General features: G+C 35.1%; 1 protein-coding gene across 3 annotated transcripts in view; it reads right to left on the reverse strand.

Moving 5' to 3' along the window:
* Positions 1-21774, reverse strand: part of nphs1 (NPHS1 adhesion molecule, nephrin) — a 64305-nt gene extending 42531 nt beyond the window's left edge. The window contains exons 1-5 of one of the 3 annotated variants that reach the window (XM_052615818.1): positions 21566-21681; positions 19896-20030; positions 17586-17680; positions 7080-7274; positions 3684-3806 (exon numbers count right to left, since the gene is read on the reverse strand). In XM_052615818.1, the coding sequence (XP_052471778.1) occupies positions 3684-3806; positions 7080-7274; positions 17586-17649 (382 nt within the window). In that variant the 5' untranslated portion in view covers positions 17650-17680; positions 19896-20030; positions 21566-21681. Of the gene's footprint in view, positions 1-3683; positions 3807-7079; positions 7275-17585; positions 17681-19895; positions 20031-21565 lie in introns of all 3 variants that reach the window. The other 2 variants (XM_052615817.1, XM_052615816.1) reach the window with 2 other exon arrangements.
* Positions 21775-22587: the final 813 nt, after the last annotated feature.

A 22587-nucleotide genomic window follows, 5' to 3' on the forward strand; every position in this document is an offset into this window, starting at 1 on the left:
AAATGTGTTTTTAAAAACTTAACACCACTTTATAGAATAAACATGGCACAAAACTGTCCAAAGTTAATTAAAATATTTTATATGTACAGAATGACTCAGAAATGTGGTTATATTTGCTCCACACTTTAGTAAATAATATTCATAATGTTAAAAACAATCTCACAAAACAAGTGCACCAACACATGCCTCACATTTATTCAAAGGCTTAACTATGGAAACCATAACTTTTTGCACCTCAGATTAAAAAAAATAAACAGTTCTTAAATGAGAAAGTGACATACTGTGATATGTGATATGTAAAGATCTAATTACAAGAAATTAAAATGCAACAGTGAGATAAAAACACAAAATTACGAAATATAAAGTGGTGTTTTTAACTCGGAGACGGAAACAGGTTTCCATAATTAACTATTTGAAAAAATGTAAAGTTACTAAGGTGGAAAAAAAAATAAATTAGCCTTTGAACCAGATCGGAACCTGTGTGCATTGGTGAAATCTTAACAATGGTTTGCTAAATTGGCTAGTCGGGATCAGAGGAGAAAAAGGACATGGCCGCATTATTGTTCAGGATTAGAAGGTGCCACTTGAAGTGACATCCGTGGTTATCTTCTCTCTGTGTGCAACAAAGAGGAAAAACACACACACAGAAGTGTTGAGAAAGCTTCAGGGCAGTGCCTGTGGAGATAGCTATTGATGCTGTGGCCACGCGCTTAGCTTTTAGCAAGCCAAGGGTGATTCATCTTGAATTAGGCCATTATAAAACATATCACATGGACAGAGAGAATCCAATTAAGACCCTGCCTCATCTTTTAGTCTCTCGCTCTGTCTTTCTCTCTTTTTTCCCCCGCCTCACCACTCCCATCTGTAAAGACATTATGCCATTTGGATTGGATTTACTGAGGTAGATTAGAAGCAGACACAGCAAAAATCCAGCTCCGAATGGGTGCAATGGTGAGGTAATGGATGGGAAAATACTACTGGCTTCAACACTCGCATTTGCGAACATCCATTTCAGAACGTCATCTAAACAAAAATGATCCTTTAATATATCACTTACATGTGGCAACACTAAACAATGAGTAAAAACGAGAGCAATGCCCTGCATTTTTCAGGGCTCATTTAAACACTGTAATCAAATTAATTCAATGACATGCCTATTAACATATACGTAGATCAAACCTTGCTAAGAAAAGCCTCTAAATGGAGATCATTCAAAGACATTAGTATTTGTATAGTCAATATTTTGTTTGTTTTATCTACTGTAGAACTTGGCTTGACTAAGAAGATAAGAAAAATGCATATTATATATATATATTGGCAATACCACACTTGATGGTAAATGGCAAATTTAAAAAAAAATGAGTATGGGAGGCAGGATTAACAATTATATTTAACAATAAATATAAAAATAATTATTTAAAAAAGTGTGATTTATTTAGAAATATATTTTACAAATATTATACATGTATATTAAATAATGTAATAAATTATTTCAATATAATTTGTAATAATTAAATATTTAATTGTTATTTTAATTTTAATTTATTGTACAATTAGTAAGTAATGGTTATAAATTATATAAAATACTTTTTTTTTTCTTATTGCTGTTATTTTATAAATAATTAAATTGCACTAAATCAATGTGTGAATTGACAGCCCTATAAAACACCCAAACACAATATAAACCCATCTGTTGATTTTGATAAATGAGTGACTGAGGCCTGCTACTGCTGATGCAGAAGTGTGTTTTGTGTGTGTGTGTGTGTGTGTGTGTGTGTGTGTGAAAGTGAGATTCTATTACACCCATAACCATCTTCACTGTCTTGCCCTTTCTCTTTCCATAGCTGTCAATAAAACCTGCTGCCTTCCCAGGCAAAAGAAAGGCAGTCACCACAGCAACCGCCCTCCATTACTACACTCACATACTCACACACACACACACACACGCACACTCTGGGACAGAAGAGGAAGTGAATGCTTGATGACTGGTGAAGAAAAGGGGCTTTCAAGACCCCCTGCCTTAGACATATGGGCTAGCTCCCACCACAGGAGGCAGAAGAGATGGAAGGAAAGCAAAAGACAGAGACTCCAAAGGGACTGAGCAATGGATGGATAGATTGGACAGAAAGTTAGAGAGAGTGTGAAACAAGGAAAATTACATACGTGTTAGAGAGTGTATCTGTGGGAGAAGCCTAGAAAGTGAAGGAATGATACATTGGTGTGACGTGGGCCTATCTCTCTCTCAATTCAATTCAATTCAATTCATATTGCTTTATTGGCATGACATACAAAGGTACATATTGCCAAAGCATTGTACATAGCAGAATAGAAACAAACAAAACAAAAATTCATATATATCCATAAGAAAAAAAAAAAAAAAAAAAAAAAAAAAAAAAGAATAAAATACATGCAAAATAAATCTATATACATTTTCATAAACATTGATGGTACTTCTAATGATTCTTCTCTCTCTCTCTCTCTCTCTCTCTCTCTCTCTCTCTATATATATATATATATATATATATATATATATATATATATATATATATATATATATACATATATATATATATATATATATATATATATATATATATATATATATATGCATATATGTGTGCGTGTGTGTGTGGTTAGACATTTTTTTAATCAGTTAAAAACCACTGAAGAATTCATTTGTCCAAATGATACTAGATTCATCAGTTCGCTCACAATGATCCAATCTAAGCTGTTCTCAAGTGAGCAGCTCACTGATTCTGTCTCCCACTTACGTTTGAATCAAAACGAGTCAAGAACGGTTGAGTTATAGCATCTTTGGAGCTTGAGTGCTTAAGGAATTGACATGTTGAAACGGCTCCATCGATCCTCAATTTCTACTCTGATTGGAAAGAACACCAGCACAGAATTGAACCAATAACTACCAGCATCTTTCACTGAAATCAATTTGACACAAAGTCAAACTCGTTCTCTCTCTAGGAATTTCCTTCAGGAATTCTCCAGGGCGATTCGGCCTCACAGGTTCACGCAATACAAAGAGAATCACAGCCAAGTCACAAACCGATATATTGCACTGACCTGGAAACTCAAAAATATGGTGAGAAATCCAGCACTTGGTCAAAAAGTGAAACTTTCCAAAATGGTCATTTCCCTCTCTGAAACCATAGCAGCACTCGACTTTATAAAGGTTTCTACAACAAAGGACAAAGTGAAACCCATGTGGACATGTTATATTTCACCGCAGATTTAAAGAAGAACCTAAATTGAGGGAAAAAGTTATCACCCATGAACAGGAGGATCTCTCAACAGCCAGTTGTTCATGCAGGAAAGTCTCAGATATTGCCCACTATAAGTGCCCTATCCACTGTGGCCAAGCACGCTAACTAATTGGCCACACCACTAATGCGTGCTATCACCGCTGTCATACACCTGTGTGACCAATGGGACTTTATCTGAAGTGTAGCGCAAGGGATTCTCCACCACACTGCAGAGAAACTCCACGGCTCATTAGTACCCTGAATGTGGCTATGGTGACAGGTTTAGGTTTGCCACCGCGTGTCACCTTTTCAGTGCGTGCGCAGCCATTAGCAGTCTTGGTTGAGCAATCTGTCATGCCTAAAGCGTGCTGCTTCTCCCCATTTGCACCCCCCTCTCCTTGATTGGTGGTAAAAGATGGGATTGCTTACTCTGCACATTAAGCCAGGCTGTGCGGGATACGATGGCACGGCTGCTCACGGACCGGCCCACTTGGCACTCGTAGGGGCCGTCGTCTTCCAAACTCATGTTGACAATTTGAAGATGGTACTGGCCTGCAGGAGAAAGCAAACAGAGCAGAAATTATGGGAGGGAAAGAAAGGAATACAAGAGAAATGCGATCTTATTGTTCACACAAACAATGGAGCGGAAAAGACTTGACAGCATTGAATGAATATTATTCAGGGTTAGGACAACTTAAACTCCGCTGACAGCATTTGTAATGCTGCTGAGCAGTACAGAAAATCAATTCAACATGTCATTGGGTTGGGAGAAATGATGAGTTTAGTGTAATGTGCTCGTAAAAATAGGATTTAAATTGACCCCATTTAGTTTTCGAACAAAAATTTGCAGGATTCATTGCCACTCGTCACTCCTAAAGAAAAGTGTTTATATATGCTTGAGTGATTATTGACAGGATTAGATGAACAAGCTTTAGCAAGTTTATAACTTAGTTTTGTGAGCCTAGAAAAGTAGTTAAACCTTAATATTATGATGTAGACAAACAACTACCACTCCAAAGTTTGGGTCAGTAAGCATTTTTGTGAAAGAAGTCTAATACTCACCAAGGCACTTATTTGATCAAAAATACACTACAAATATGCAAATTGTATTGTAAAAAAAAAAAAAAAAAAAAAAAAAATTATATATATATATATATATATATATATATATATATATATATATATATATATATATATATATATATATATATATATATATATATATATATACTGTTTTAAACAACTGTTTAATATTTAGTCAATTTAATGCATCATTGCTGAACAAAATGATTAATTTATTTCCAACCAAAAAAAAAAAGAAACAGCAGTGTGCATTTTTATTTGCAGAATGTTGACTCCATAGACTTACAATGAAAGTAATTCAATATAAAAGCATATAACTCACAGTTTATTTAACCCAGTATATTCTTTGAATGTATGTGTTTTTTGGGTTCCTAAAAGCATATTTGAAGAGTTCCACCATTAACACAAATTTGGAGATTTGGCATCAGTTCAGATGCTTCTTGAAATCCACTTTTAAATAGCAAATCAAAAATCGATCAAAAAAAAAAAAACATCAAATGGTAGCGCAAAATTCATACGCAACCTCAAATTAATGGCCCCCAATTAGCGATGAGCGCTATGGAGAGAAAAACATGATTCATTATTTGATGAAGCCCTTCAACATCATTCCTTTGTGTGCAGGATTCTTGTTATTTACTTGCAGAATATCATGCCACCAAGGGGTTGTTTGTTCAACTACCATTCTTCCAGGATTAATGACTGCTCGGGCGAAGTTTATGCAAGCTGTTCAAGCTTTGAGCATTTTTCTTTTCCACTTTTTTTCCCTTTTCTCCTGCCCTCTGAAAAAAACTAACATGCAGAAAATACTATCCTGATATGACAACTTCCACGGCTGAAAAAAGAAGGTGTCAGGCAAGATGGCAGGATAATTAACACCAAGCAGCAGCAATTTTCAGATCTATGTGATCATAGAAGGAAAGGAAACCACTTTCAAATCATTAATGATTTTCCACTCTCTTGAAATTGCACTGGGTTCATGCTGCCACGGTGTTGCGGTTCAGGGTGTTTGTGAGCATATGTTTGAAAAAGTCCAATAATTACACCTCTGACAACCAGTAAGAAACACCATTGGGACTCTGGCCTGTTCTCTTACTCATTTCCTTTTACAAGCTATCAGAGTGTGTGCGCGCATCTATGGCTTGTCACGCAGAACTCAGTAGATTAAGTTTGGCAGGGTTAACATTAAAGTTGCTTTCAGCATGTCTTTTTATGATATCATTTGTCCCTTACATGGCACTCTTTATCCGTCATGCTATCAATGCCCGGCGGCACAAGCGGTAGCATTCAATAGCGTAAGCATTTTTAAGCATTTGCACTTGTATTTGGCACAAACTGCCTCTCTCTCTCTTTATATCAGACAGCAACTTTTGTCCTCCACAAAGAGGAGCAGATGCTCAGGACTTGTTTAGCATTGTCTTTTAATTGCCTTTTTTATATACACAATGCAGACTGGTCAAGCATCATAGGTTTTTCTCTTTCTCAGCCCACTACACAATAATCTCAATTTACTCTCAATGGACTTTAAAAATAGGAGTAATTCAGAGCTGATTTTACTTTAGTTATTTATTTATATGGGAAGGGAATTGGGGCTTGGTACTAAAGTCTTCTCACATTTAAAAAAAGAAAGAAGAAGAAGAAAAAAAAAAGCTAATTTCATAAATCGGTCTCCGGTGCTCAAATTAGAAGGCCTTTGATAGTATCTCGCTAAGCTGTTTTTAAGAGAGCTGAGCGCATTATGATGAGGAAGGCTGCATCTAAACTAGAAATTGAAACTGAGTCATCTACAGCCATTTGCAGATTATGAGCAAAACATTTTGTAATGATTCATCCTAATAATTGTTCACACCAAAGAAAAAAAAAAAGATGATTTTCCCCCCTTGATGTATCATTTCACAAACACTCCAGTGCATTTACCCAAGACAACAAACTATTAATGGTATTCTCACAAAACATGCCAAGAAGACTCTGGGTCACATTTCATCACATTTCAAAATCAAAAGGAATAAAGAAATAAATATAGTAACAAAAATAATATAATACAAAAATATATAAATAAAATATAATTTATAAAATATATAATATACAATATTTAATTATATGTCAGTGTGTGTGTGTGTATATATATATATATATATATATATATATATATATATATATATATATATATATATGGTAATTAACATTTAAATGTGTTGTCTATATATATATATATATATATATATATATATATATATATATATATATATATATATATATATATATATATATATATATATATAAGACAACACATTTAAATGTTAATTACCATATGAACATTTTAAAAATGGTAAATATAATATATATATATATATATATATATATATATATATATATATATATATATATATATATATATATATATATATATATATATATATATATATATTATAATTATTCATAAATCATTTAAATATGTGTCAGTAAAGTAAAATTTACTACCTAAATCAATAAATACATGAATGAATGAATGAATAAAGGAAAGAACGAACAAACATACAATTCATTTTTTACTTTCTTAAATTCAGTCAAGTTTATGAATTTTCCACTCAATCTGTTTGGATGTCAGTTTCATGTGCTCTTGCTCTTTGGGGACAGTTACCCGCTCACGCACATCTAACAACATGTCAGAAAACATTTCAGCTACTCGTAGACGTTTGTTTTTAATCACCGCATGTCATTCTTTCCTTCCCTCCGAGTTCTCACCTTTCTGCTGGTCTCCTGTCATGCTGTAGCGTGGGTAGCCAGGCAGCGATCTCTGAGGTCCCAGGAGCAGCCCATCTTTAACCCACTGCACGGCCCCTGAGGCCCTCAGCACTTCACACTTCAGCAGAGCTGTGGCCCCCGCCCTGACCGTCACATTACGTGGCTCTGTCTTGAACGCCTGCTGCCCACACACACCTACAAAAAGGAGAAAGACAACAGAAGAGCCGATGCGAGTCAAGGTTAGGACGGAGAAATCTTTCATTGACAACACAAGCTTCTATTGCTGAAGGCTGCAAACATATTTGATGGAACTAACTAACTAAAAGTAGAATTGCTACCGACTCTACAGCATCCTTTTCATTACTCGGGCAGTGGTTCAGGGTTATTTTTTTTAATGCTAACAGAACGAGTTGTTTTTTAAATGTCACGTTAACAAAATAGATGCCTTTTTTTCAGTGAACTTGTCCTTTCTCTCATATGTACGCTGGGAAGTCTGATTCATCTAATGAATTGGTTTGATACATGTAGAGTGAAAGTGAAGTGACATACAGCCAAATATGGTGAGCCATACTCAGAATTGCTCTTCATTTAACCCATCCAAAGTACACACACACAGCAGTGAATCAATGAATGACACACACACACCATGAAAACACATCCAGAGCAGTGGGAAGTCATTTATTTTGGAGCAGTTGGGGGTTCAGTGCCTTGCTCAAGGCCACCTCAGTCATGGTATTGAGGGAGAGAATGCTGTACATTTACCCCCTCCACCTACAATTCCTGACCCCCGAGTCTCCGATAAGTCCGAATCTTTAACCATTAGACTACGACATGTAGCGACAAAAGCACGAAAGGATTCTTTTCAGTGTATCAGCTCATCTAGTTGGTTCTTTCTCTCATACTGTATATAACAGGTAACAGATCAGGCTATGTAGTGGAAGCCACAACAACTGAACCTCGAACCAAAAAGCAAAAAGGGAAACGATAAGCACCCGTAATAAAACACGAATCAGCTAAGTTTGCATAGTATTACATTTGTCGCGCATTGACAAGAAAAATAGGTAGCACTTTATTTTACAGTCCTGTTCCTCATGTACATACTATGTACTTATTGTAGTAATTGCAATTACTATGTAACAACTAGGTACTAACCCTGAACCTACCCCTAAACCTAAATCTAACCCTACCCCATGTAGTTACCTTGTGTTACCAAAACTTTCTTAGATAAATACACTGTAAGTACACTATAAGTACATGTTAAGTACACGTACTGTAAAATAAAGTGCAACCGAAAAATCGATTTCAACAAGCCACCTTTATTTATAAAGCACTTTATACAAAACAGATTTTCAAAGCAGCTTTACATGGATAAACCGGAAAATAATAATTCAGTGATGTAAACTGAGATCAATTCAGCTGTAAAGCAGCAGTAAAACAACAACAACAACACAAATAAGCTACTTACCTGCACATTTTTTCAGATATCTTTTCTTTTTTTCATTATGAGGAGAGTTCTAGTGCTGTTTGTGACATTCGCACTGATCCATGAATCCATGACTCATGAACAAAGCGATTCGTTTAGTGCAGAATAACGGAGCCGAAGTACAACTCACGTTATGACCAAAACAATGTTCCTCCACGAGCTACTTGCAGTTTTGTGCTTCAGCATCAAGAGGGCCAAAAGTTACATAGTATATCTTAAATTACTAACTATTCACTTAATAACAAAAATCTATTTTCACTATGTTTACCTGTATGATGATGTCAACATATCTCCACAATTAAAATAATAAAAAAATATGAATGCAAAACTTGGTTGTATTACCAGAGGAATTTAAATCTCAAGATTTCAGGGCCAGGGATAACTCAGATTGAGTTAATAGCTCTCATTATCTGAATAGACCTCAGACATTTCTCTTCTTTAATGATTCTCTGCCACTGTGCCGAAGGTCAACAACTTATTGTCGTAAGAGAGTTTTTTTTATTTTTTATTTTTTATTATTATTTTTTTTTTTTCCTGAATGTTTGAAATGGCAAAGATAATTAAATGTCCTTCAAGCTTTCTTCTTTTAAAAACTTTGTGTGCCTGGTGGTTATCACATGATAACAGATCTTGAGCTGTGGTGCTAATGCAGGCAATGCGAGTTCAAACCCAGTGGTTACAATGTGATTTAACGCTTATACTGAAAAATCAGATTTCTGTCTAATGAATCAGGTGATTTATGTCAGTTTCTGAAAAACATGAATCAAGTCCATGCATTTTATTTATTAGAGAAATATTTAGTTACATAATTAAAGCTACACTATTTTAGTAATTTTTTAACTGTTTTCACTGTTTTTGTTTAGTTTTTTTTATGCTGTTAAATACTAAATACTTTTATAATGTGACACGTTTAACCTCTTTTTCCTTTTACAATAGTGTCCAAAATTCATATTAAAGAGTCAATCGTGGGTAAAACAAAAAAAATAATAATACATCTAGCAAAGAAATACTATGGATTGCAGGTGACTAGAGAATAAAACCCAGGTTTTTGGTGGTGCAACTGTTTAGTAATTTTGCTCAATAGTTCTGCATTAGATTATGAGTTAATCCAGGATAAATTTGGTTAACATAAATTATATTATGGTTTAAATAAGATTATCACACATGGGGCTGAATTTCAAGGACTGCCCTGACACTCTCCCCATTGAAGGAAAATGTGCCTCCCACTATGATGATGTACTTAAGCATTGCTGTGCTGTTCCTCATCACTGTGTATGTTTTATTGACGACAGATTGAAGCCTATTCAGCTCTGCAAATGAGTCAATAAAGTAATTACAGAGAATTAAATCTCTCCTCAGTGAGAAGGAGAGCAGGGAAAATGAAGGTTTGAAGAGATCTCAAATCCCCTCGCTGTTTACTCAGCTGTCAATACACCTACGGCTAATATCCACCCAGAAGAATGATGACTGGGCTACAAACAGACGCCTATTTCCTCACCGCTTGGGCTGTGGCATTATGATTTGTGTGACATCCATCTGCTGATCATTCTTTCGAATGGAGTCAGCTTGTACCTGTCATAAACATGATTTAACGGGATATAACACTGACGATGACTCTGCGACTCCACTGTGTAACACTAGGAATGCAACTGAGGAAAGTCTATGTTGGAGATCCTACCTAATTAAAAGAATGTGACATTCAGTAGTGGTTTGAGATTTAAAGGAACAGTGCAAAACAAAAGTGTGATTTGTCTTTTTTTTTTTTTTTTTTACCGCTACTAGTGAACAATTTATAGGGATAGTTCACCTAGAAATTGAAATTCTGTCATCATACTTGCCTCATTAAAAAATCTGTGTGACTTTCTTTTGCCATTATTAATATATTGAAAGCAAATGGAGTCCAAATAACATTGGACCTCAAGGGAAAGCTATCATATGGTTTATTAAGACTCAGAATATACTCTTAAAAAAAAAAGGTTCTAAAATCTATTTTTGATTTTGTCAGCTATTTTTTTATTAGTCCTGTGTCAAATGTAACTTTAAGTTTTTATCATATTTAGTCAACTTGTCCTGTTTTAGTTTTAGTCAAGTTTTAGTCGACTAAATGTCTGAGCTTTTTAGGAAAATAGAGTAGTATGCATGGATTATTTTACCTCATCTCATGTAAAGATTTATAACAGGATATAAATCAGAGAGTAAATAAACAATACAAAAAATCTTTAGATATACAGTTGCCCTGTCTACATTATGCAAACTGGTGTAACAAAAACTACTCTCAAATATTATAACAGAGAAAATTCAAATAGAAATTCCAATGATTCCAAGTTGCATTAATGTTTTGCTTTTAAAACAAACAAACAAAAAAACATATTGCCAAACAGAGGTTGCATATCTAACGTTACAATCTGCAACCACTATTGCAAACAATACAGTCGCGATCCATGACAGAACACAGACTGGCTGAAGGACACTTTCTTTTAAACAGAATACCTCAAATGGAGAACGCTGAACTCCAGCTTACTGTACAGTACTGTATGTCAGTGTTTTCAGATCACAGCGCCTCCACAGAGAGTGTGTGTGTGTGTGTATGCTTGCCAGATTGTATTAAGCAAAAAGCTGGGCAAAGTACATAACTGTTTAACAGAAAAGCTCTGATTAAGGGATTTGAGGTCTTGATATAAACATTAGCACAGGGATGTCAAACTCAGTTCCTGGAGGGCCACAGCCATGCATAGTTTAGTTTCCACCATGCTCCAATACACATGCCATGTAGTTTTCAAATAAGCCTTAATGATTTAATTATCTGGATCAGGTGTGTTTAATTAGGGCTTCATCTAAACTGTGCGGGGCTGTGGCCCTCCAGGAACTGAGTTTGACACCCCAGAGTTAGTATAATAGTATAAATAAATGCATGTTTATTTAGTCTCAGTTATCATTTAATTTAATTTAATCAGGGGAAAAAAATATGTTTATTTACTTTTTTTTTTTCAATAAAAAAAAAACAAACAAAAAACTGAAGAATCTTTTTCCAACATGAACCTTGTGAAATGGAAAGTTTCCATACATATTCGTCATGGAACCACAAAATCCTTTTTTTTTTTTTTTTTTTTTTTTTTTTTTTTTTTTGAGTGTTTGACACCTATTTTGCATTAAAGGTTCTTTGTAGAGGAAAAATTTTATTTATATTATTAAAATCTTCTTCAAATAATAATAATAATAATAATAATAATACTAAAAGGGGTCTTTGGGGAACCCAAATTTGTTATTTCGGAACCTTTATTTTTTTTTAAAGGTGAATAGTGCTTTTTTTGGCATTTTTCTTGGCCTTTATCCTCCATGGAACATTCCCATTGCATAAAAGGTTCTTTATGGTGGAAAAAGTTGTTCAAACATGTTCTCTTTTAAAGACTGTTTACTGAAGGTTCTTTGGGGAACCTAAAATGGTTCTCTATGGCATTACTGCTTTCTTCACTTTTGAGTGCTTTTTTGGTGTTTTTGTTGCCCTTTTTGGAACTTGACAACAGCTGTATGGCAAGAGTGGCCTTTATTTTTGGGTGAGCTATTCCTTTAATTACTCCTTGTGTGTGTGTGTGTGTGTGTGTGTGTGTGTGTGTGTGTGTGTGTGTGTGTGTGTGTGTGTGTGTGTGTGTATGTGTGTGTGTGTGTGTGTGTGTGTGTGTGTGTGTGTGTGTGTGTGTGTGTTCGTGTGTGTGTGTGTGTGTGTGTGTGTGTGTCTGTGTGAGCCCTAGACGTACCTGGTATGAAGTCAGCATCAGACTTTTATCAGGCTCCTATGATCCAATCGTGGCCTCAACCAGCCTTCAAAGTCTTCTAACAGACTATGATTACTCGGGCACTCTTTAGTGTAAAAAAGCAAATGTAGCGCACACAAAAGGGTCAGCTATTTTAGGACACATTTTCTTGAAAGGCCTCTCCAGAGAGCACGGGCAAGACTTTTCAACCCCCAGCACCTCCTCTGAGCCAATGACAAGTATCCAGTGCATCTGGGCACACTCGGCTGCTCTCAGAAGCCCGAACAACATCAAGACTGCACCAGTCACCTCACGTCAAACTTGAAGGGCACAATTGGACACAAGCGACAAGCCGGAAAACACATTAGCATAATGTTTACATAAATGAATACGTAAACACAGCAGCAAGATAATCAGCATGGCACATTTAAATGCTGCAGCCAGCCGTACTCACGCACTTCCCTTCAGCTGCCTGAGAAGCAGTGATAGCAGAGGAAAGACATGTCAAACACGCACCCCGGTCTGATTCCGACTCCTGATGCGATGCGTTGACGTCTTATTTGAACAAGATAATGACATGGATTAAGCTACAGCATAGAATCTGACTTTTAGTTTATAGCGGGTGACGCTAAACTTCAGCTCTGGAACAGAAAGTATCAACGCTAATGCGATGTACAACAATGCATTATTCTGCTCCATTTGTAGTCCAAATAAACACGACTCTGAGATTTTAATCACAACCCATGTGCATTCCATTCAAGGACTCAAAGGAGATGGAATTTCAAAGTCTGGATCAAAGAACAAAACACATTTTTGCTTTGATTCAACAGGGAACAGTCACTTTAGATTGGTGGTTGAGTCATAGCTAAAAGTTCTGCATCAACGAAAAAGCATGAGGTGCTTCAACACAACAGTTTGAATGATTTTGGCCTTGATTGGTCAGATCAGTGATTCACAAAAGTGCACTCTGGAGACTTCTTTTGCTAGAGGTTATATTCAGACATAAATAAGGTACAAGCAGAGTCTCATATTTCACATACTGTAATCTCATGCAATCTCCTTCCCTTTAAAGCTTGTTGCACATTGCATAATGTATAAAAAGATTGCAATTACGAGCGAATAACTGGATTTCTAATTATATTTATACAATAATTATACAAAGGAAACATTTACACCTTTTATAAACAGTGTGCCTGTGGTTCTCAATTCGCAGAGGTGCTTTCAGCGGGTTTCAGTTGTGAAAACAAACACCACACAAAGTGTTTAGTGACACTTTTAGTGATTTTTTTGTCGTCTACACTATTACATGTGTAACTGCTGCGAGACATGACAATCAAAGTAAAGTGGTGAGGAGGAATTTTGGACCAATTTGATTTCAAGTGGGCAGGGCCATTTACTTATAATTTGTGTTTGTATAACACAATTATATACAAACAATACATAGTGATGATCATACAACACAAATTTTATACAATTTTAAATTATGTACAAATTAATTATTTTAAAATAAGTGAGAAACTATTTTTTTTTTTCAGTTTTCATTTTCATTTTAGTTGAAGTTTTAATAATTTTGTGTCTTTTTGTCACTTTTATTAGCCTTTTGTTTAAATTAATGACATTTTTTATTTTCAATTTAGTTTTAGTATTCTGCCTTGACAACTAGCTGAAATAAAATAAGTTTAAGGTTTTTATATTTATATTTAATTGTAATTAAAGATTTTGTAAAGTAATAAAGTTTTATTATTATTATTATTTTATAATAACACTGGTTAAAACCATTTAATATATATATATATATATATATATATATATATATATATATATATATATATATATATATATATATATATATATATATATATATATATATATATATATATATATATATATATAATATTTTGATGAGGCTTTCACTATTTGCATCTGTTTTCATGTTATCTTTTTTATATAATATGATATTTTCATTTTCATTTTATTATTATTATTATTATTATTATTATTGTATTTTACTGTATTATTCGATTTTACCTTTAGTTGATTTCTTTTTATTCAAAATTTACTGAAATTATACAATTTGGTCAACTCTGTCGTTTTTTCTATATACATTTTTTATTTATTTAAATAAAATGATTTAATAGAAATAAATACTTTCATTATATAATAAAATCTAAAATGTAATATCAAATGTAATAGTTAAACAATCATGTAGAATTTTTTTTCTATCACATTAAGCCTATTCTTTATAAAACTAAAAATTTCTTACATTTTTCCTGTCTTTTAATACACAAGATCCAGCTAAAAACACATGAACTGTTCTACATTAATGCAGACATAAAGACTCCCACATTGGTTCCCATACGGGTAATGAGAATGTTCCACAAAGCAGATTATTTCCTTCTGTGCCATGCAACACCATATGCTACCATCCAGTCCAAATTGAGCCTTGGCATACAGTAACCAATTTCATCTCTACTAAACTTGATTGTTGGAGCCTGCTAATATACAGGCAGCACAGCTATTATGAGATAAAAGCTCACAGCAAAATGGTAAAGAGACGAGGGAGGAATGCCTGGGATTCTGTGTCAAAAGCTTCTCCGACAAAGGAGGATGAAGGCAGGTTGGTGCTCCATGCGGCGTCACGTGGCGTTAAGCCTCGCAAATTGTATATATGGAGGCAGAATGGGAAAATGCAACAAGCAATCATTACAGTAAATTGCCTCGGCCATTCTTTCTATTCAGATGCAATTTTGTCAAGCAGTGCAGAACCGGTGAGGGAGCATTTACTCCATGCAGCTGTGAGAGTAGAAGATTTGAACATTTGCTTGTGGGCCAAATTGGCTAGATGTACATTTTTTTGTGACACACAGGAACTATTCGAGGACATTTTATGTAAGCCACCTCTTGTATAACAAAAAAGTACTTGTGATTTACCATGACCTGCTCACACAATGTGGAAGGGGAACGTTGTGTTACAAAATAAACCTTGATTACATGGCTACTCACAAAATATATAATTCCTTTGAACATTAAATATCATATAAATATCTGAATATTAATATTAATCTGAGGTGACATTTCATAATATTACCTGTATATTATTAAAGGGGGGGGGGGGGTGAAATGCTCGTTTTCACTCAATATCCTATTAATCTTGAGTACCTATAGAGTAGTACTGCATCCTTCATAACTCCAAAAAGTCTTTAGTTTTATTATATTTATAAGAGAAAGATAGTCTGTACCGATTTTTCCCGGAAAAACACGGCCGACTGGAGGCGTGACGTGTGGGCGGAGCTAAAGAATCACGAGCTCCAGTAGGCTTTTGTGTTGAAAGCGTTTGGAAGCTGTGACATTACCGTCACCGTGAGGAAAAACAAACCAAAACAAACCATGGCTAACAGTCAGATTCAGCGTATATTTATGATCCAAAATCAGATCCAGAGGCTGAAATTTAACAAGAGCAGCATCAGCAATGACATCTCTATGTGGTATGTTCTGAAACTGTATATATTTGCTTAGCGGTTTTGGAAAGTTCCACTTTGTCGTCTTTTTTTTTTTTTTTTTTTTTTTTTTTTTTTTAAGCTGTACATGTGGAAAGTGCAGTTTGATGACAACATCGCATATTGTTTACTTGATGTGCTTACGCGCTGATAGCTAAGTTAACAACACAGAGATATTTTAAGCAGTTTTACTCACCACCTGCGGTTCCAACACACGATCGTGACCCTTTTCCGTTGGGATTGCATTATCCTTAAGAAATAAACGATGTGCAAATCCAGCGTAAAACTAGGCCTTGTTTGTAAAACAAGCATCTTCGAAATGCAGGGAACAAACAAAAACACTTGCACAACTCCGTTGATGCTCTGTAAAAATAAACTCCATCCACTGGTCCCTTAATGCTGTTTCTCTTTTGGTAATCTGTGCAGGGTTGTCTTGCCCTGGCAACCAAAAACACACTTCTTTTGTGACATCTCGCGACGCTCTCGCTCTGATCAGTGAAGTCTGTTGTGCTCTCAGTGCTCTGCTATACGGGAGCGCGCGCTCTTCCGGGAGAAGTGCCCTTAGCACCCATATAAGGAAATTCCGCTCCATCTAACGTCACACAGAGCCATACTCGAAAAAAAACTTTCCGAAACTTGTGACAAACCGAAAGGAGTATTTTTGGAACAGAAATACTCCTTCAAACGTACAACTTAATTTTTGAAACTTTGTCCATGTTTAGCATGGGAATCCAACTCTTTAACAGTGTAAAAAAAAACTCAGTATGCATGAAATAGCATTTCATCCCCCACCCCCCCTTTAAAGTATCCAATAAGAAAAAAAATATATTAAAACATTAAACATTAAAAAAAAAAAAAGATGCTTGGATTAAAATAAACGTTTACTGTAAAATTCTTACAATTTCTTAAAATTAAATTTTTGCATATAATGTGTCAGTATGTGGACACGACCAACCTACCACGATAAAAATCTATTCACTCCTTTTTGATTTTCTGAGCAATATGACGTCTTTCTGCCCAGGCCCCGCCCATGACCACTGACACAGTGGATTAGTTTTGTTTTTAATGGTAATGCGCCACCTAATACACCTAAATTTGTTTATGTCTGCACAAATCATTTGACTCCAGATTGCTTTCTGAATGAGGGACAATTCAAGCAGGTTCTGCTAAAAGGTTAAAACTCAAGGATGGATCAGTACCCACTGTTCACGATCCAGCTGCTCCTCCACGAGTAATTCTCTCACTTTATATTTTTATTGAATATCTGCAAATCTTTTCCAGAAGAAAGGGGAGGGGTAAGCAGAGCTCATTAGCATTTAAAGAGGCATGTACCATAATGGCTCGCTGTGATCAGAGCTGTTTTTGACAATTTAAAAAGGTGTTGTTTTACACAACCACTGAAGAATTTTAGAAAGTATTTAATAGACATTTCATGAAGACCCTAAATAATCTTACAGACTTGCGGAAAATGGTCATCCGTTTAAGTATGCTTTTCTTGATTTTGCTGAACCTTTTTTTTTATGTGCACCTTTGTACAAAGATGCTTATGCTTTGATGAAGGATAATATTTATTATTTTAATATCACACCTTTGGCAGATAATCGTACCGGTGTGTGAAAACTGTTGCAAATGGCAAAGCTCTGGACACAGTAATTGGTATAATGACTTGGGTTTCATTACACAGTTTAGACACCTTAGTGTAATTATAGTGTAAATGCATCCATATAATGGAATACAAAATAGTTGTATTTGGCCTTTGAGTTTCAAACTGTACCTTGGAGCTCCATCTGTAGAAAAACCCAGGCACCGGAGAGGACGAATGAAAACCAGAAACCCATCTCCTCCAAATCACACACCAACAAAACAAATCTGTACAAAAAAGACAGAAAAGGTACATATGTAAAGACACACACACAACACACACACACATGCACTTAAGAAGGTCTAGGATGTTACAATGGCTCTTGTTTTTGTTTTTTTACCATTACAGTCCATTGAAACACTTCCTTAAAATAAGTTCATGTTTTCAGAGAGAACCTTATGAACACTATCAAGTGAAGCCCAGGGAGTGTTCCTGAACTGCATGGAAAGAGCCCTCTCAAGATAACGGCCATTATGCCATACTTTAGCCTTCTCCAATCCTCCCTATCTCTCTCCCAAAGCCAATAGCGCTTGCATTTCAAGTCAGGTTGCAATCTCTTCCAATTACCAATCACACTGGAACAAATAATAGTGATTTACTTAATTAAAAACTAAACATTTTCCCATCTAAATAAACAAAAGAAATTGAAAGTGCTGGCTCCTTGAGGCATCTCCCTCGGTCCATTAGTTGCAGTCCAATGGGCTTTGATAGGAATTAACTCACACTCAATTATACTCTGTGCTTGCAAACAGTCCCAGACGCCAAACCGTGAATGCGCCGACTGCAATCTCCGTGAATGGATGGAGGGTTTTTTTGTCGGTGTGTACGCATGCTGTATTTAGACATTCAACACATCCATTCATTTTTTCTGTTCTTTTTCATCACTTGAGCCCTGAGAGGTTTTTAGCCTTTCATCAGTAAGCTCCCAGCATTCCTTTAAAAATGCTGTTATTTTGCATGGGGGCACTTTTATGTTATACAAATTATAATATTTTGGTACTTTGGGAAAAGTATTTTTTACATATTCTTGACAATTATTAGTAGGTTTTTTTTTTTTTTTAGGCTGGTAAGGTAAGTACATTTTTTGTAAGATTGCATTACGTCATCTCCAGCTAAATTACCTTCAGAAAGGTAACTTAGTTTTGCAGTTTAATTAACATTTCAAGGCTCAAGGTCATAATAATTACTGCCAAAAGAGGATTCATGATTATCCTCCTTTCAAGAAGTGAAATGTTATCATGCCAGATTTATGGACTATTTAATCGCTTTAACTTACTTTCTTTTTTTTTTTTTAAACAAACTTAGTTTAATAAAACACTGTTACCTAAAGTTGAAATATATACATATATGAAATATATGTTGTTGAAATATATTCAACAACATAAATATATGTTGTTGAATAATAATAATAATAATAATAATAATAATAATAATAATAATAATAATATGATTATTCAGCAAGGATTCATTAAATTGATGAAAAGTGCCAGTAAAGACATTTAGAAAATTGCAAAATATTTCCATTTCAAATCAATTCTGTTCTTCTGAACTTTCTATAAAATCAAAAATCCAGAAAAGAAAAATCATGGTTTCCGTAAAAATATTAAACTGTTCATTCTGTTCCATGAGCACAAAGTTATCACAAAAGCATATTGACACAGAAAAGTTATTTGCAATGTTATTTTTGTTCAAATAAATACTTTTAAAAAACCTAATATTAATCACAAAAATATTAATCAGTTGTGTCATGTTTTATTTCACTATTCTTGACCAAAAAAAACAAAAAAACAACAACAACTAAAGTCTTTGTAAGCAAGAGAAACTTCCTTCAAAACCATTAAAAAATCCTACTGATTCCAAACTTTTGAATGGTATAGTGATATACAGAGAGATCATAACATGTAGCATACCTGCTAGCTTAACAATATTATTTTAACATGGACAAGGCACAGCTGTTTTGTAAAATGACCCAAATGTTACTATAGGCTTCTGGTTTACATAATTGCATCCAAGGCTACATAAAATCCAGACTAAATTGAGCCAGCTCTGACCCAACCTAAATTCCATTTCAGAGACACTTTTTTCTACCTTTGCATTATTCCATTGTTTATACGGTATATCCAAATACTCATTCTCTCATTAACCAGCTACTTGTCAGACTCTCCACTACCTCTGCGAGTTGCATACTGTATACACCACATGATCTCAGAACAAAAAACTTCAGTTTCACAATAAGAGTTTGATTATGACTACTTAACTTGGGCTCATTCCCCTATAAAAAAGACACTAGCGATGTTTTTCTCTACCATTTTCTTCTTCTCATTCTAATGTTACCTGAGTGTGCTGTGGACTAATCAAAAGAGAGACTCAGACTTCACTGCTGTGCTAGTCACTGCTTGTTGTGAAAATTAGTTCATCTCTTCTCTTCTTTTTGACACAAACCTTATTTTGGTGCGTCGGAGCTCTGTCAGGGAGAAAGTTCAAAGTTATGTCTGGAGCTCTTCTGAATGACTCAGTGGTTCCTGTCCAGCTCTTTTAATGAGATGTTCTTCAGGCCTGTCTAACCTCCCTTCTCCACTGTCCCCAAAGACAAACAAGTACCTTAATTATTGCAGAGAAAACATCAACATGGCACAGGAAGGGGAAATTAATGAATTCATTTTCTCAATTTGTTTTATTCATGTTTTCATGTTTTGCAAAGTTATGCTACTTCAACAGTAGCATTCATTTACGTGAACAGACAAGCAAAGATAACACAGAATGTGGGTTTTATATATATATATATATATATATATATATATATATATATATATATATATATATATATATATATAGGCTGTATCGGCATGTCAATATGATTCCTGCATGCTGTCACAGATGCCATTCCACTCAGTGACAACTGATGCTTGTGCTGCAGTTTGTTTACATCTCATACATGTCATTGTCACTCTCCTTGTGTCTTCAGAAGAGTGAAAGTTGAAAGATATGAAATTTGATTCCCTGTAGATACAAATTTGGTATGGTTTCTGGACCGGAGAGGCATCGCATGCATTGACCTGTCAGGCACATTTCATTTCATTTCTTTATTTTTCATTACATTATCAACAACCCCACACTCGAGCCTGGACCTACTGGATGCACAAACAGCATGACATTTCCCAAATGTGCCGAAAATGAGATCAGCGCTCTGCTCTCTGACTGGGACATGCAGATGTTTTTGCAAATCCAAGTACCTGGTTCTCCTGGGTTGGCAGAGTTCAGTTATAAATACAGAACTTTGTGGAAGTACATTCTATAAATTTCATATACATTATATATGCATTATACAGTACCGTTCAAAAGTTTGAGATCGGCAAGGTTTTTAAAAGCGTTTGAAAAAAAGACACTCACCAAGGCCACATGAGCTGATCAAAAATCCAATACATGAATACATTTTTTTATTTAATTTGAAAGTTAGAAATATAACTAGAAAGCTACTTTTTAATAATGTAAAAAATATTTTAATATAAAAATGCAATTAAATAAAATAATAAAAAACATGTTTTTCTGGAACCTCCAAAATGTCATTTGGGTTTATCTTTCACTTAATGCAGTGATCACCTGTTTAATACCCACGTGTTGAATTAAAAAGACATCTCCAAATCATGATGATAAATTTGAACACTGTTTAACGAACACAAAAATACTAAGACAGGAAGTCATCAACATATTGCTGTATTATGCTGAAAAAAGCAGAGAATTTTAAGGCCACTAATGGATTTCACCCACTTTTAGCTTCCCGAGGCAGCAGCGCTGTTAAAATGCTCTTTGTTTTGACTCTGTCATATCGTTTCAACTTGGTATCTCAGCTTCCACACAGAAATACTTCTCTGTCTCTCCCTCATCCTTCCCCTTGACACAGAAGTCAACTTAAAACTGACAAAGCAGAGAGAGAGAGAGCAAGAAAACAGCTTTCTTTCAAGCCTCTATCTCCTCACTCTTACTTGTCCTCATAAAGCCAAAGAAGAGATGGGAGAAAAAAAGAGGAAAAGTATATAAAGCCAAGCAGAAATAAAAAGCCAAGGTATCTTCGAGCGTGATAAAACACTTGCATGTGAGAGAACGCAGCTTACCTGTTGAATTCGACTGCTCGGCTTTGTCTCGCCTCATCTAGAGGTTCTTCTCTGAAGCTCTGCTGAGGAAATGCCAGTGGGGCTCCCCTACACATGTCTCGTCCTGATGCTTTCTTAACAACCTGACAGCAATGGAGGAGTGAAACGAGGGAGGATGAGTGAATAGAAATGAGATGAGGAGACTCGCAAACTGCTGACTGTAATAATGCAGAGGAACCTTTGTAACAAGGCACTCCAGCTAACGCTCGGCCTCTGCCCCTTCATCTCATCATATTCGGCCATAAGTGAGCATTTAATGAGCTTTGACGGCGCTAAAGAAGTGTGCAACACATAGTCCACGGCCTTTCTAATGGACTACATCTAGAACAACACACTGCCTTTCGCCGTTCTAATTCACTTCCTGTTCTTTTTCGCTCTGTTTGTATGTCGAGGGACTTCGGTACCCTTGTCGACACCGAGTGAACGCAGCCACGCAGTCTCAACAGCCACCAGTTTTGTAACATTTATGCTCATGCATAATAAATACGGCAGAGACTATTCACTTTGTTTAATATACTGAACACTCCTTAGGGGCCGCCTTGGCTCTCTCACTGCGCACAGCAACAGATTTTCCACAGAATTCATTTTCCACAATTGAATATTTGATAGTGTGCTGAAAACCTCTCTTTTTTTTTTCTTCGGAGTTTTTTGTTTATTTATTTATTTAATTTTTTAGCATGTACCACATAATAGAAAAACAGAACCTCAAGACGTGGATTGAAGCAGTTGGAATTTTGATTGATTCTGCAAAATGGATAAAGGTTGTTCTTCTTTAGGAGCATTTAATCCTAACATAAAATTAATAATAATTATTAAAATCAAGAAAATAAAATGACACTAAAAATCCAACGAAAGTCCATTTACAAGTGAAGGTTGTCAGTATTCTGCATAATTTGGTCAAATGTATCTTATACAACAGCACAGATAAATATCTTTAATTCTCAAGATATACTCCCTCAATTAATAAGAAAAACAAAACACTA

Source organism: Carassius gibelio, chromosome A15 (assembly GCF_023724105.1).
Source record: "Carassius gibelio isolate Cgi1373 ecotype wild population from Czech Republic chromosome A15, carGib1.2-hapl.c, whole genome shotgun sequence".
In the NCBI taxonomy this organism is placed as follows: domain Eukaryota; kingdom Metazoa; phylum Chordata; class Actinopteri; order Cypriniformes; family Cyprinidae; genus Carassius; species Carassius gibelio.